Here is a 13278-nt window from a genome sequence, read left to right as displayed (position 1 = left end):
GGTTGTCAGCTGCCAGATCTGGCTTGCGGACAGTCGATATGGCCTTGCCGCTGACGTCGCGTGATGAGGCCATTTCCAGAATTTCAAAAGTTTAACGAGGGTAAAGTTGACAAAAAACCATACCGAGAATTGCTAAAACCTAAAGTCTACGGATTTGCTTTGGGCAGAGGGACTTTAGAAAACTTTAAAAATGCAATGCATTTCCTCAAAAGAATTGCCAAACGGCTTAACTTTTGCCTAAGGTCGTTCGGTGGCCGTCTGTTTCCCTGTTTTCAGAGTCAACTGAGGAGGAGCTTAAGATATAGTTTTAATGAGCACCATCTGACATTTGCATTCTGTGAAGCAGATGAGACTGAAAATAATCCCGATGAACCTTCCTCGCCCTGAAATTTGAGAACTGTGCCCATGTGTATAGAATCTGGCAAGAGTTGACTCAATGAGCAACGCCATTCAACGTTGTTAGCATATCCCAGTCTGAAGATAACAGAAGATACTTCCCTTATCAACTTGCTCGTCACAAAACACTGCAAACATAATGCAGATTAAGGACAACTGTTGCCTCGGTTCGTAATGCCACCAAATTGGCCCTTAAACAGATAACAGTCAGCTGGTTATGGCCTAAACTCTCTCTCTCTCTCTCTCTCTCTCTCTCTCTCTCTCTCTCTCTCTCTCTCTCTCTCTCTCTCTCTCTCTCTCTCTCTCTCTCTCTCTCTCTCTCTCTCTCTCTCTCTCCCTTTTCAATAAGCCACTAGCATGGCGTCAAGTTGGCAATCCCGTGAGATCGCACTGTTTAAGACACTCATGGTGGGAACATGCAAGGATGTAATAAAGAATCGAACCGTTTAAGACACTCATGATGGGAACATGCAAGGACCTAATAAACAATGACGCCGACAAGGTACCCATTACGAATAACCTTTTTTGAGGTACCACGCATGAGAACCGGTTAGCTACGTCCCCAGATAGTTATGCCTACCTAGACAATCATACATATGATCTCGATCTTCCACAGAAAGATCAGCCTTGTGACATGTCTTACGTACAGGATCTCGTAAGTAGGTGGGAAATTATTATTGAGGGCCAGGTCAAATTTGATGGATCGACAAGCTTGCATTGCTGGAGGGATCTGGATGGACGGTGGCAAGATCAGCCCTAGAAGCTGAAGCACAAGCCATGCCTATCAACTATGAGATTCACAAAGAGAAGGCCGGTGCATCGCAGGCAATAGGTCTAGTCCTAAACAAGAGTGATGCACGACCGCTCATGGCACTTAGCAGAGGTAATGTCCAGCAAGATGGCAAATCGACCTAGTCAACAGCATACCAGCAATTAATCAAGCACAGCCCAATTGGTCTTTTGGATGCACCAAGCACGAAGACAAAGTTTCTCATGCACTAACACAACGACTCCGTATAATTGTCGATCTTAACTGATGTAGAGCTGCTTGATACCACACAAGACAGATACTTTCACTATGTAACTAGTCCTACAGCATCCAGATTGTTACCTACAAGTCATATGATTTAAGTGTTACTCTTACATAGTTGGTCCAGCGCCTAGATTAACCACTGTCATATAGAACACAATCGTAAGAACCAATCAGAATGAGCAGCTGATGCCTCCGAGCTTGCACAAGATACGATCCACCTCGACTTGACCATCTACAAGAGAACAAGGAAATTTTTCTTTAAATGTCTAATGAAGTAAAAGCTATGTGAATTTGAGTAAGACAGGCACCCACCCCTTAGATCTATGGCCAGATTAGCTAGGGCATCAGCTTCAGAATTGAGTTCCTGGTAAAAGAAAATGTCATTAGAGACAAGAAGACTGCCCAGTCATGAACAAATGGTTGATAATATGACATAACTGCATTAAGTCAACTAAATTACAAAGCTCAAAAAAAATGTTCCCGTTGTTCTAGCAATAGGCACAGTTTAATTGCTCAGGAAACAGTTCAGGAAAATTGTTTTCAAAATCCCATCTCCGAAAACACCCCCCCCCCCCCCCCCCCCGACCAATGGAATGTCATCAAAAGGCCATGCAACAAGACAAGCTAATTGCTGTAAAACCTAGCTATCCTTAAACCAGAATTGAGTGCTTGTCTGGCAAAATGGGGAGTTCAAATGCCAAATTAAACATTAGCCCATTAAGTTCACATCCACCACAGGAGGCCATTCTCCAATAACTTACACTAAAATACCAAAGAACATTAAAATTGCATCTTTTAAGCACATTCGATAAAGGTCATGGGTAAAAAGACTCCTAACCGCAACCCTGAAACTGAAATTTAATAATTTTTCAGTAGTCTAGATATCACATAGAGCTTCTGAAAGGGAAAACCATAATCTGTCTGTACCCTGACGATATGACTGATCTCAAACGATGAAAATTGATCCGTGAGTTCCTTAGCCGCCTTACACAAGTCTGCCATATTCTGATTTTTTGTCTTCCATAGACCCTGAATCTGTTTGATCAAACTTCAAAGGTGAATACAGCAATGATGTGCTCAAATGAAGATTAAGCACTCGGATATATAGCAGCACAAGAAGGACCAAAATTAGGGTGTTGTTACATGATGCAGAAATAGAGACCAATCATGCGAGAATAAATTGGGAAAAAAAACCATTTGCCAGGTGACAGATACACTTTAAAGGTATGCAGTGAAATTATGTTCAAAACGCAGAAATCGCCCATCATGTACAGATTGTTCCTCCAGGTAATAAATTTAAAAACGAATGCTCTAATAGCTCTCTTGGCCTTTCTGCAGAAGTCAGCTAGTAAACTATGGAGCAAAGCTGCCACATTTTTCCAGGTTCATTGCAGCAGGATAATTAGATAACCAAATTAGAGGTCATGACATCTACAAATGGTATCTCACTCTACAAGTCTCCAATGGGTGCACAAATTCCACTGGACCTTCTTAGTCAAAATCTATCCAAGGTATATCCAACATCGCTTTAATACGTGGTTGTAGTGGGCCTTACACTTGTAGTCCCCCTCTTTTGGATTGGAGTTCTGGATCCTCCATGAACCAATTAATCAATAATCTCTCGTGTGAATTCACAAATTCTCATTCCCTGTTCTGCTAATCCACATGCGAGACAATTGTCCTCCATCCAACTTGCACGAGAGGGTGTATTAAACTACGTTCCAGGTTGCTGAAACTGAAGTTTTGCTGGATTTTATATAATGCAATCTCCCTTCACTTAATGGTTTATGCTAACATTGTGAATATGTCTAATTCATAGCTTATGATTTCATTCAAGCATTTCAACATACTGATATGTAAACATCACCAGATCTATTTAGACACATTTAAAAAAGTTTGAGCCACAAGCAATCAGTCAAAGCCAAAAACAAATACGTAGATATACTAGATACTGCCAATACCAGCCACTGCAGTATGCCAACACACTGTTATTACCAGAAAAAAAAATGTCAGGCAAGGTCAATATTTAAACACAGTAAGCAAAGTAAAATAGCAATAGAGAACCCCTGACCAATGATCCAGCACACTATTGTTAAAATTTTGCACAAAAGATGAAACTTTACAGTGGATGGTGGAGGAGTGCTTCACATATAAAGCAAAGCTCCCACTTCGCATGACAAACATGTGTCCATGCCTGTGGATGCAAGCAAGAGGACATCAAATACAGAAAGCTTTGGATGTGAGTAACCTGCTTACGGACAAGTTGCGAGTTTCCCCGAACTCGAACATGGTTAAAACCTTTCTGCAGAGCATATCTCAACCCCAAAATTACAGCTCGATATTCAGCAACATTGTTTGTGGCAATGCCTACACCTTCACATAACCAACAAACCTACTGAGATGCAGGTTCAGAAACGGAAGTACGTCATTAAAAGCACACAGTAACCTAAAAACATTGATTTGAATCATTCTATCTGGTGATTGCATACCACACTTCCATCTTCAGCGTACAGAACAGCTCCTGCACCGGCTTGTCCAGGATTTCCTTTTGAAGCACCATCAAATTCGATCATACATGACAACTGCGTATATAATAGAAAAAGAAGATGATTAGCTAGAATTAACAGCAGAATTGTCTTGTACGGGCCAGAAAGAGAGTCTTAGTTTTGCAATTCTCAAACCCAGATGAACAAAAGAGGAAGTGCCAATGGGTTTAAGGCTAGCCATTCTCAAAGTCACATACAAAAACTAATCCAAAAAGTATAGGACAGTTACTATGAATAATGCTCATATCACTAAGTCTAGGACACTTGCATTTAACACACTTGACCACGGAGACTAACACTGTGAAAAATTCAGTTGACCATGAAAACATACTGCAATAAGCTTGGGCCACTTTTTCAACTCTGATGAAAACAAAAAACAGTATGTCCTAAGTGGCCCTTACCTTTTCAAACGCAAACTGATCCCTCCATTTTTGTGGGGGCATGCTATTCAGTTTCAACATCACTTTCAGAACAAAATTCACTGAAAACCTTGTTTCAGGACGGCGGTATCCGGTATGCAGTATAGGGCTGCATATAATGAGAAGAAAAAGAACCCAGATGCACATTTACTAGAACTATCAAAATGCCATACATGATTGGAGGATATGGCTGGACTAGCAATTACATTCTCTAAGCTTAAGTTCTTTCTCAAGGCACTATGGGAAATTGTGGATGACCCAACTGCCTGCACAAAGAAGAATGATGCAGACCTCATAAGCAAGCCAACTTGTCCATTCACGTTGTAGAATCAAAAAGCATCATGGTTAATGCTTGTATGCAGCCTTTCTAGCATGATAGAATTGATTAATGAGAAGACATAAATTTGGCACGAGATGAAAAAGCCGATATAACGTGCAAAAACAGGCTTAGGCTTCATTTTAGTGCACTAGAATGGAAAAAGATCCCAAGTAAATGTAAAATCTTCTGGCAAAGAAAAAGCGAAAAATTCTCAATTTCAGTGTGCCAAGCAGCTTTCAAGCATTCCAGCGAGCCTCTGTCCTTTCTTTCTTTGAGCTATCTCACTAAGCATTTTCTTTTTTTAGAAAACAACCATTTTTGTACAAATTTTCCAGGGTGAGAGAAGCAACTTTTAGTCTACTAAAGAATGTACTTAGATAATTCATGCAAACTGCTTGTTGCTATTTGATGCATAGACCTGGTAAAGCCGTAATTTTCACCACTGTTGAAGCTGTTCCATTACAATGTTTATACAATAGAAAAAAATCAGATGACAAAGTGTATGTTGAGCAAAAACCGGCTCACATTTAAACCTGATTTGAGCAATCTCTGCGGACTCTGTAATGGATACTCCTTGTTGACAGTAGACCCTCTAGATGAAGCCGGTTGCTAAGAATGAGAATGCATGGCTTGTAATATTTATGCGACAAATATTCCATATCAAAATATTTCAGCTCGTAAAATTTTCAGTTTATGTCATAGAATGCTGGGCCGGCAGAGCACAGAAGAATGATACGGTGCCCACCTACTTAAATTGTGCTTAGACAACTCCAGTATTTCTAGGTAGCACCAATATGTGTAGAGTAACAACAAAACTCTGCAACCCAATGCAAAGTTTTTTCAGTGTGCCCTAAAGAAACAATTTTTAAATGCAAGCTGTCAGGGTTTACCATGTAATTGATACCTATGCTGAGCATTAAAAGCACACGCACGACATGCTACCCCCACAGTCTCACACATGCCACTCGTGCACAGCTCTATCAAACCTCCATATGCACATACACATGGATGCATGTGGACACAAGCACATGCATCTCGTAAATAGATAAATGCGAAGGCAATCACACGCGGCCTTTTGATGGTACAAAGGAACCTCAACCCATAGTATGACATCAACTGTTTCACAGAAACAGAACATGACCCAGATCATCTAACCAGAACAGGGCAATGCATAAGATGACCAAAAATATCATTCTTCAAATCTGCAGCATCAACAGCGTAAAAAGCATTTTTAAGACCACGGGACATCAGGAACTCCTCAGCCTCCTTTGGCAAACAATACCCTTTGTACACACTGACCGGCAGATAATATACCTGAAATGATTGAGCAAATAGAAGTACTCTTTCCTTCCAATTAAGTGGATAATCAGGTATAATTAACCAATACAATATAGAACCACCACCATACAGTCATTGCAACGGCACCAGGCAAGAGTTACCCTATCTTAACAAAAGCTACATCACTCCATAAAATTAGGAACAAAACGGAAGTTATCGGTCTGAAGTCTGCTAACAGGGCCACATTTTCAATCAGGAATAAGAGAAACATCTTCCTTCACATCAAGGACGCCCTCCACCTTCAACATGACCCAGAAGCCCAAATACATACCCAAAATTCATCTGTAACTGTCCTTTTCTGAAGTTTCATATCAACAGGTTTGAACCTTTACCAGATAAAAAAACACCCACGAAACATCACATTTCAGGCAATAACACCACCAAAATATACCATGCATGAGAATAACGAAAAAGCTCAACCTTTTTAAGCCCTCCTTCTTTAATCAGAAAAGAACTTACAGATGATCCAACTTGAGCTTGGCAGTCGGATGAACTGTGTAAACACCAACAACATCCCCTTTGCGCACAACATAAAAAGCATTCTTTTCCTCCTCCATCGATGATCCAGAGAGAAAAACTCCACGTTTCCAGAGCAGAACACTTCTCAAAGCAAAAGGGTCTTCCACCGGCAAAATTCACATTAGAGATGGCAACCCCATAAGAGCTTGAACTTTGCTCTCATGCAACCGTCGAATTACCAGGCTCGGCTCAGCAACAGAAAAAGGGAAAGAATCCAAATGGCCTGCCAGCAACCCAAGTGAAATTGTGAACTGTGTGAGAGTGTGGGGAGCTTGTAAGCATAGTCTAATGTATAAACAGCGTAGCAAAGGCGACAATGATAGCAGTTTTTCAATTTTTCCATTTTCAAGAATAGATTTGGAATAAAAATCCTGTTTGACAATGCAATTTTATTTTTTTTATTTTCGGGACAAATTTTTAGTTTAGAAATAAATTTAAAACAAAAATGAGAAATAGATTTTTTTTACTTTTCTATTCTTAAAATAGAAACAGAAATAACAGCTCTCTTATTACTTGCCTTCGCCGCCTGTCGCTGTCCCCCACCACGCCGGTCGCCTCCCGCCGACCATCTTCCTCCCCCGCCGGCCTGCCGCCACCCGTCGGCGGGCCGCTGGGAATAGAAATTTAAGAATAATTTATTAGACGAATTCCTATTATGGGAATAAAAATTTTGTGTCGTTATCAAATGCTACTTTTTGCTTAGAAACTCATCTAGAGAATATAAATAGGGTCAAGGAAGAGAATGGTTATCATTCGCACCCTAATTGGCCAAATCTATTTAGTGGCCCGTGAGTATCGGTTTGACACCAGAAGAAACAAATGCACAAAAATGGAAACGAATCAGAACTGGAAAAATGGGCGGTGGCGGGAAAAAGGAGGAGGTGAATGTGGTCGGCATAGGCCGTCTCTGAAAAGCTTGTTCCTTTCTTTGGGCTCCTCTTCCTCTGGTGGACTACGTGACCAGGACTCATGAAAAAGCCCATCAATCAGATGTTGGAATTTTTCAAATTCGAAAATAAAGTAATTAATCGGTCAAACATATCACTTTAATTCATGCAACATATGCATAAAATAATTTCTCACGCTCCAAGCTATCTCAAAACAACTTGCATGTTAATTTTCTGTAATTGTGCCTTAGGTTGACAGGATCCATATGGAAAAGGAAGCCAGGAAGATGGGGAAACGGTTTGGTGCTTGTTTGGTATTTTTGCCTTACGTTTAAAGGGAACCGTCTGGCTTTGATAATGTCGTAGATGTACATAGCAATGTGTGGAGATTTACTCTTGGTTTAGGGGAAAGCTACTCCATTGATAAATCATATAGGCTGGACAGTTGTTTACAATTTAAACAACACCAAGAACCTTCTGAGTACTAATGCAGTATTACAGTACGAAAAGAAAAACACCCCAAAAGCGGTAGAGTAGGAGGTTTCTACACGCTTTTCGCGAGTAAATGGCTCGAACAATCCTCAAACAAGTTCATAGGATTTGTGGTTCCTCGTGAACATAAAAAATGCAAAGCATGAGGCTCATTATTCGGAAAGACTGGGAGATAGTCGGCCATTCTCGTGATAGCTCGCCAAGCCTAGTCTTACCGAAACATTTTCATGAGCCACAGCTATACCAGACACAGAGCTGCCCGAACTTTGATGACATCTTGACAACGGTACGGATGTCAATGGCATGGACTGACACATGGACGAGATGGAGGGGGAAACTGAAGTGCCAGCACTAAGATATTGTCCAAGATAGAAAAGCTAGGACTAATTTAGTCCCAGCCAACTAGGAAAGTACTGCAGAATTTGAATTCCTACTTGTATTTTCCAGGATGATACTGACAGCTTATGGAGTGTTTTCCCAGCTATCACAATCAGCATATGTGGCAACCTTTTTTTAAGGTAGATGCCACATTTCACTTTCTGGTAAACTAAACAGCAGATGATCGCTTTTTGTGCTCATTCTTCGGATCTTTGCACTGCCAGCTTTAATTTGGTTTCGTTCCCCCTTTTCCCAATCTGGGTCGATCCTTGACAGTTCTTATTTGCCGAAAGCCATGAAACACTTCGTGGAAGCTCGAGAAAGGTACTGCTCGAAAATTTGTTGCCATCACTTTGTAGAGCAAATTAAATGACCTTCACTTCAAACAAATTTCTTGTGATATCAATGATTTCTCTTTATTGCAAATATTAATAACACGATTATTCTAAAATGAATCCGACTATAAGCTGTTATACCTCGCTATTAACAACAAATGCACTTGTTTCTACTAGCACCTGATCGTCCCAGTCCATCCAAATTTATGATGGAGCTGAACATTCGACCTTCTCTTTATCCGGATATCGTTTGCTCAAACTACAACAAAGCTGCTGGTGATATTAACCTCAATGCATGAAGTTACACACTCCCGCATTAGCTCATTTGCTCCCCGATCAAATCCAAGCCGACGACCAGGAAAGACAGCCCTTGGAACAGCAAGAAATAGAAATGCACTCCATGAGCCGATAAGAAGCTTCGAGCCGATGCTGTTAGGAGTAAAAAAGCAAGCACCAGCTCCTTCCTGTATATCCTATTCTTCTTCCTCACTGGAAATGCGCCCTTTTCCTTCAATTTGCTCAACATCTCCAAACCCGAATCCGAATGCCTCCTCTGGATCTTCTCCTCGTTCAAAGACTTCTCCTCCCTTTCCACGAATGCCAATAGATCGGATTCGGAGGACCGACCAGTCTTCTTGGTCACAATCCATTCGTAAGCACTTCCAAGCTGAAACAACCCCGAGATCATCGCGTTGAACTTGGTCACCGACATGGTGTTCTCGAAGAGCAGGTAAGGGACCAGGAAAGGGAAGGACTTTGGCACAGGGAGGATGTTGAGTAGTGACATGAAAATCGGTACGTAACAGATCACCCAGAGAGGGAGCTCGGCCTCGGGTATGAACATGGTCAATGGAAGGATGATGCAGAATAATGTGAATGAGTAAAAGGGAAGTATGAGCTTCCTCAACAAGAAGAAGAGGAATATCAGATTGACTTTCTTCCACACCGTTATCTGGAAGAACATGTACAAGCACATAATCAGCATGACGAGTTACGTTTGTCCAGAAATCATAGATTAGTCATGTTGCCGATGCCGACATACGTAGAAATGGAACTATCACACTTCTAATTTACTATATTCATCTCACCTTTGAAGTTACTATGGCTGGAAGACACAATCGGAACAGCTGCATTGGGCCTGAGTGCCACCGGTGCTGTTGCTTCTTGTAAGCTTCATAAGACTCGGGAAGTTCGCAAAGCACTCTCACATCGTTAAGAAAAATGAACTTCCATCCATTCAAGTGCGCTCGGACTGCGATATCCATGTCCTCAACAGTTGTTCTCTCAAGCCATCCTCCTGAGTCCTCCAATGCCTTTATTCTCCACACGCCAGCGGTCCCATTGAATCCAAAGAAATTGAGGAAAACGCCATTCACTTGCTGCTCCACCTCAAAATGGAAGCACAGGTTGATGTTCTGAAGTCTCGTGAGTAGGTTCTCGTCCTTGTTCACAAACGACCAGCGAGCTTGGACCAAACCCAAGTCAGGATTGCCCTGCAAATAGTTTACATAATCTGTCACATTCTTCACAAGAAGTAAAACACTGAGTGGAAATTTCTGTGTGACTGTAATCTCTGTATGTACCTTGAAATGAGGGACTGTAAGCTTTAAAAAATCGGGATTAGGCTGGAAGTCCGCATCAAAAATTGTCACGAATTCATAGTCTTTCACATAATCACAGGACATGGCTGATTTGAGATTCCCGGCTTTATAACCTGTTCGGATTAGTCGATGCCTGTATATGATGTTCACCCCCTTTTCACGCCACGAGGATACTTCATCCTTAATAAGAAGCTGTACATTTCCATCATCCGAATCGTCCAGAACTTGAATTAAAATCCGGTCTTTGGGCCAATCCAACTGACAAGCCGCCCCAATCGACTGTGCATACACCTATGTAAAGTCCCATACTTTAGCCTCATTGTGAAAAATGGATTGATTATGACATGCTGCAATCACCTAACTGGGTGGTAGGTTGGAAAGACATGGCCAGAGTGAAATTCACAAGAATACAGTTCAAATAGACGCAGTTATTCGAACAGTCATTCGTCAGAATCAATTCCTAGACTCTACAGCAATCCATTCATTGCATCCGAGAGTAATTTTTTCAAAAGCTATTAAACTGAGCCACTGATGAAGCGCATGTATGTTTGGTTACATACCTCTCTCTCATTGCACATAGGGATCTGAACAAGAACCATGGGAAAATTCGAAGAATCCTCAATGTCACATGCTGCTTCATCTATCACGGGCTTCAACTTCCTGTACTTGATCCAGAAGCACCCAAGGCACAGCACCATCCTATCAAGAGATTGAATCATGAACAGCACGATACAGAATTGAGAGAGCCTGATCACCAATGGTGCAATGTAATCAGCTCGGAAGGCCAACCAAGCCATGTATGACCAGTGCACAAGGCCCTGAACCTCCGAGGGATGAATCGCTGGCAGATAGTTCCATTTCTTGAAATGGGCAATTACTTCCATCGCAAAGGCAAAGATTGAGATGAAGAGAAAGGCTTTCATGAATCTGTACAGTCTAATTCCTCTGCCCTGTGGCTCTTCTTCAGCTGTGTCGGCAGAGGAATTTATACGTTTCTTGACAGAGGCAAAGGTTCTGTTCAATGACATGGCCAACCAAGAAACGCATGCCAGAGCTCTGTGTGCTTTCAGGAGAAGCAGCCATGTGAATTGCTTGGGACTAGCAGCTTTTTGCTTCTGCTCCAGAAGCATGGATGTATCAGGACCACCGATCTCAACCAATGAGAAGTTGTTGTTTGGCTTCTCAATGGTCAGCACAACTGTGTTTGGAGCCATGTATTCCAGAAACAAAAAGGAAAAGGAAAAACAGAGAGAAATTCGAAAACCCCAGATCAAGATTTTGGAGCTGAAGCAAATTGCTGTAGTGGGCTCGGAGCAAAGAAACTGCACCGCATTATAGAGAGTGAAATGGGAGTGACCGTGAAAATGGGTGCTTGTTTCTGCAATTCTCTTTCCCTCAAATCTGGATCTTTAGATTCTGGGTTTGAATAGAACCAGAAAATCTAGACTTGAGCTGATGAAATGGCTTGGAAAAACCAAATCTTCGAGGTCAAAAGCCTGATGCCGATGGCAGAGTTAGAGAGAGAGGGAGAGACAGAGGGACTATGAGGAACGCCAACGTACCAGTTCTAATTTGCTCAATGAACTCCTAAGCATTAATAAAGGACCGTGGTCTCTCGCGCTCTGTTCACTCTAGTAAAAAATGTAAAGATCTATCCTAGTTTTTAATTTGTGTACTTTGAACTGACTTGTCATCACATGCATACAAGCGTAAGATGATGTCAAAATGCCCCGTTGGTTCAATAATTTGCGGGTCAACATTATCAGCAATTATATGCTAGACCAACCCATGAACCAGTGCAGTAGGGTGCTGTTATCGGTTAAAGTGCTATACTTCGATTGATTATTATCATAGCATTCACATATATAGTTGTAAATAGGATAGTCTTCCCCTCATTTTCACGTTTTGGGATCGACTTTTACGGGCACGCAATGAAAGAGTCGTAACTTCTGAGACAAACCCGAAACTTGAATCATTTTGTAACTTCGAACACGAAATTATCCATTTTAGTATAACGACGCATTTTCCACATCACCACTAGCTAAACTAAGTATGAATCAATTGAGGGTTCAAAGTGATCAGGTTTTTGCAGATTGATTTTGAGCTAAGCTATTGCTAATCAAGAACCTCCTCCAGGTCCAGCCAAAATGCAGATCACTGCACACAGAACTGCTCTTGTTTGGTCATATGGGCAATGCCAGTTTGTAATTCTTTTTTTCTTTTTTTCTTTTTTGGGTTGGGCAATGCCAGTTAAATGCAAGCAAATGAGTGGCTGTCCTGTTATTCACTAAAAGTTGTGCCCTAAAATTCCGTTTTCATTCTTTCCTGACAAAGAAAATGGCAGATCCACTATTTTTTGGCTACAGCATTATACTTCCCACTTATTAAACCAAGCTAATCGAAATGCAAAATGTACTTAATTGTATCTATTTCTGTGATCTTGTTCAGAGTGTGGTTCGATTGCTTGTTCGAATGAATTTAGAAAAACCGTAGATAATTAGTTGCGTTAGCAAAAACCATTTAAACTTTGAGCGTGGATATACTGCCTTAGATTGCTATGAAAAGGTGGATAGAGTCCGATACACAAGATTGATTTGTGGTATCACTGAAACACAAAATAAGAAAAGAAAATCCAGGCAATATACACTATTAACACCTCAACTTATAATTAGATTATTCCATAAGCCATCTTAATTATAATGTCAATAGCAGTCACCGGGGAAGTTCCAGCTTGGCTATTTACTTTAGTAGTTTCTTAATTCCTTCATTAGCTTGCCATAATCTCTCATTACTAGGGAAAAAACAATAAGCTCGTCACTACCTCTCTTGCTTGCCCAATTAGGAGCAAAGCCACATAGAATTGGTTTCTTTTACATTATTGTCTTGGAAAAAGTTTGACAGCTTCAGGTTTCGTTATTTCGCGAAAAATGAATGATTTGGAAAATAATTTTTTAAAAATGATCGCTTGTATCGCTTGAAATAATTAGTCAATGAAAAATATTTTCATTATAGACA

At 41.0% G+C, this 13278-nt stretch overlaps 1 protein-coding gene and 1 pseudogene across 1 annotated transcript; both read right to left on the bottom strand.

Moving 5' to 3' along the window:
• Nucleotides 1-1374: 1374 nt before the first annotated feature.
• LOC115688284 (uncharacterized) lies at nucleotides 1375-6840 on the bottom strand (annotated as a pseudogene).
• Nucleotides 6841-8707: 1867 nt separating this feature from the next.
• Nucleotides 8708-11850, bottom strand: LOC115688283 (xyloglucan glycosyltransferase 4). Its single transcript, XM_030614070.2, has 4 exons — nucleotides 10824-11850; nucleotides 10246-10554; nucleotides 9751-10155; nucleotides 8708-9614 (listed from the first exon to the last, which is right to left on the bottom strand). The coding sequence occupies exons 1-4, from the start codon at nucleotides 11475-11477 to the stop codon at nucleotides 8979-8981; spliced, it is 2004 nt and encodes a 667-aa protein (XP_030469930.1). The 5' UTR covers nucleotides 11478-11850; the 3' UTR covers nucleotides 8708-8978.
• Nucleotides 11851-13278: the final 1428 nt, after the last annotated feature.

The sequence above is a fragment of the Syzygium oleosum genome, unplaced genomic scaffold, assembly GCF_021117445.2.
Source record: "Syzygium oleosum isolate NSW1041296 unplaced genomic scaffold, Sole_v2.1 Sole_v2.08, whole genome shotgun sequence".
Lineage (NCBI taxonomy): Eukaryota > Viridiplantae > Streptophyta > Magnoliopsida > Myrtales > Myrtaceae > Syzygium > Syzygium oleosum.
This window is presented reverse-complemented; position numbering and strand designations above follow the sequence as displayed.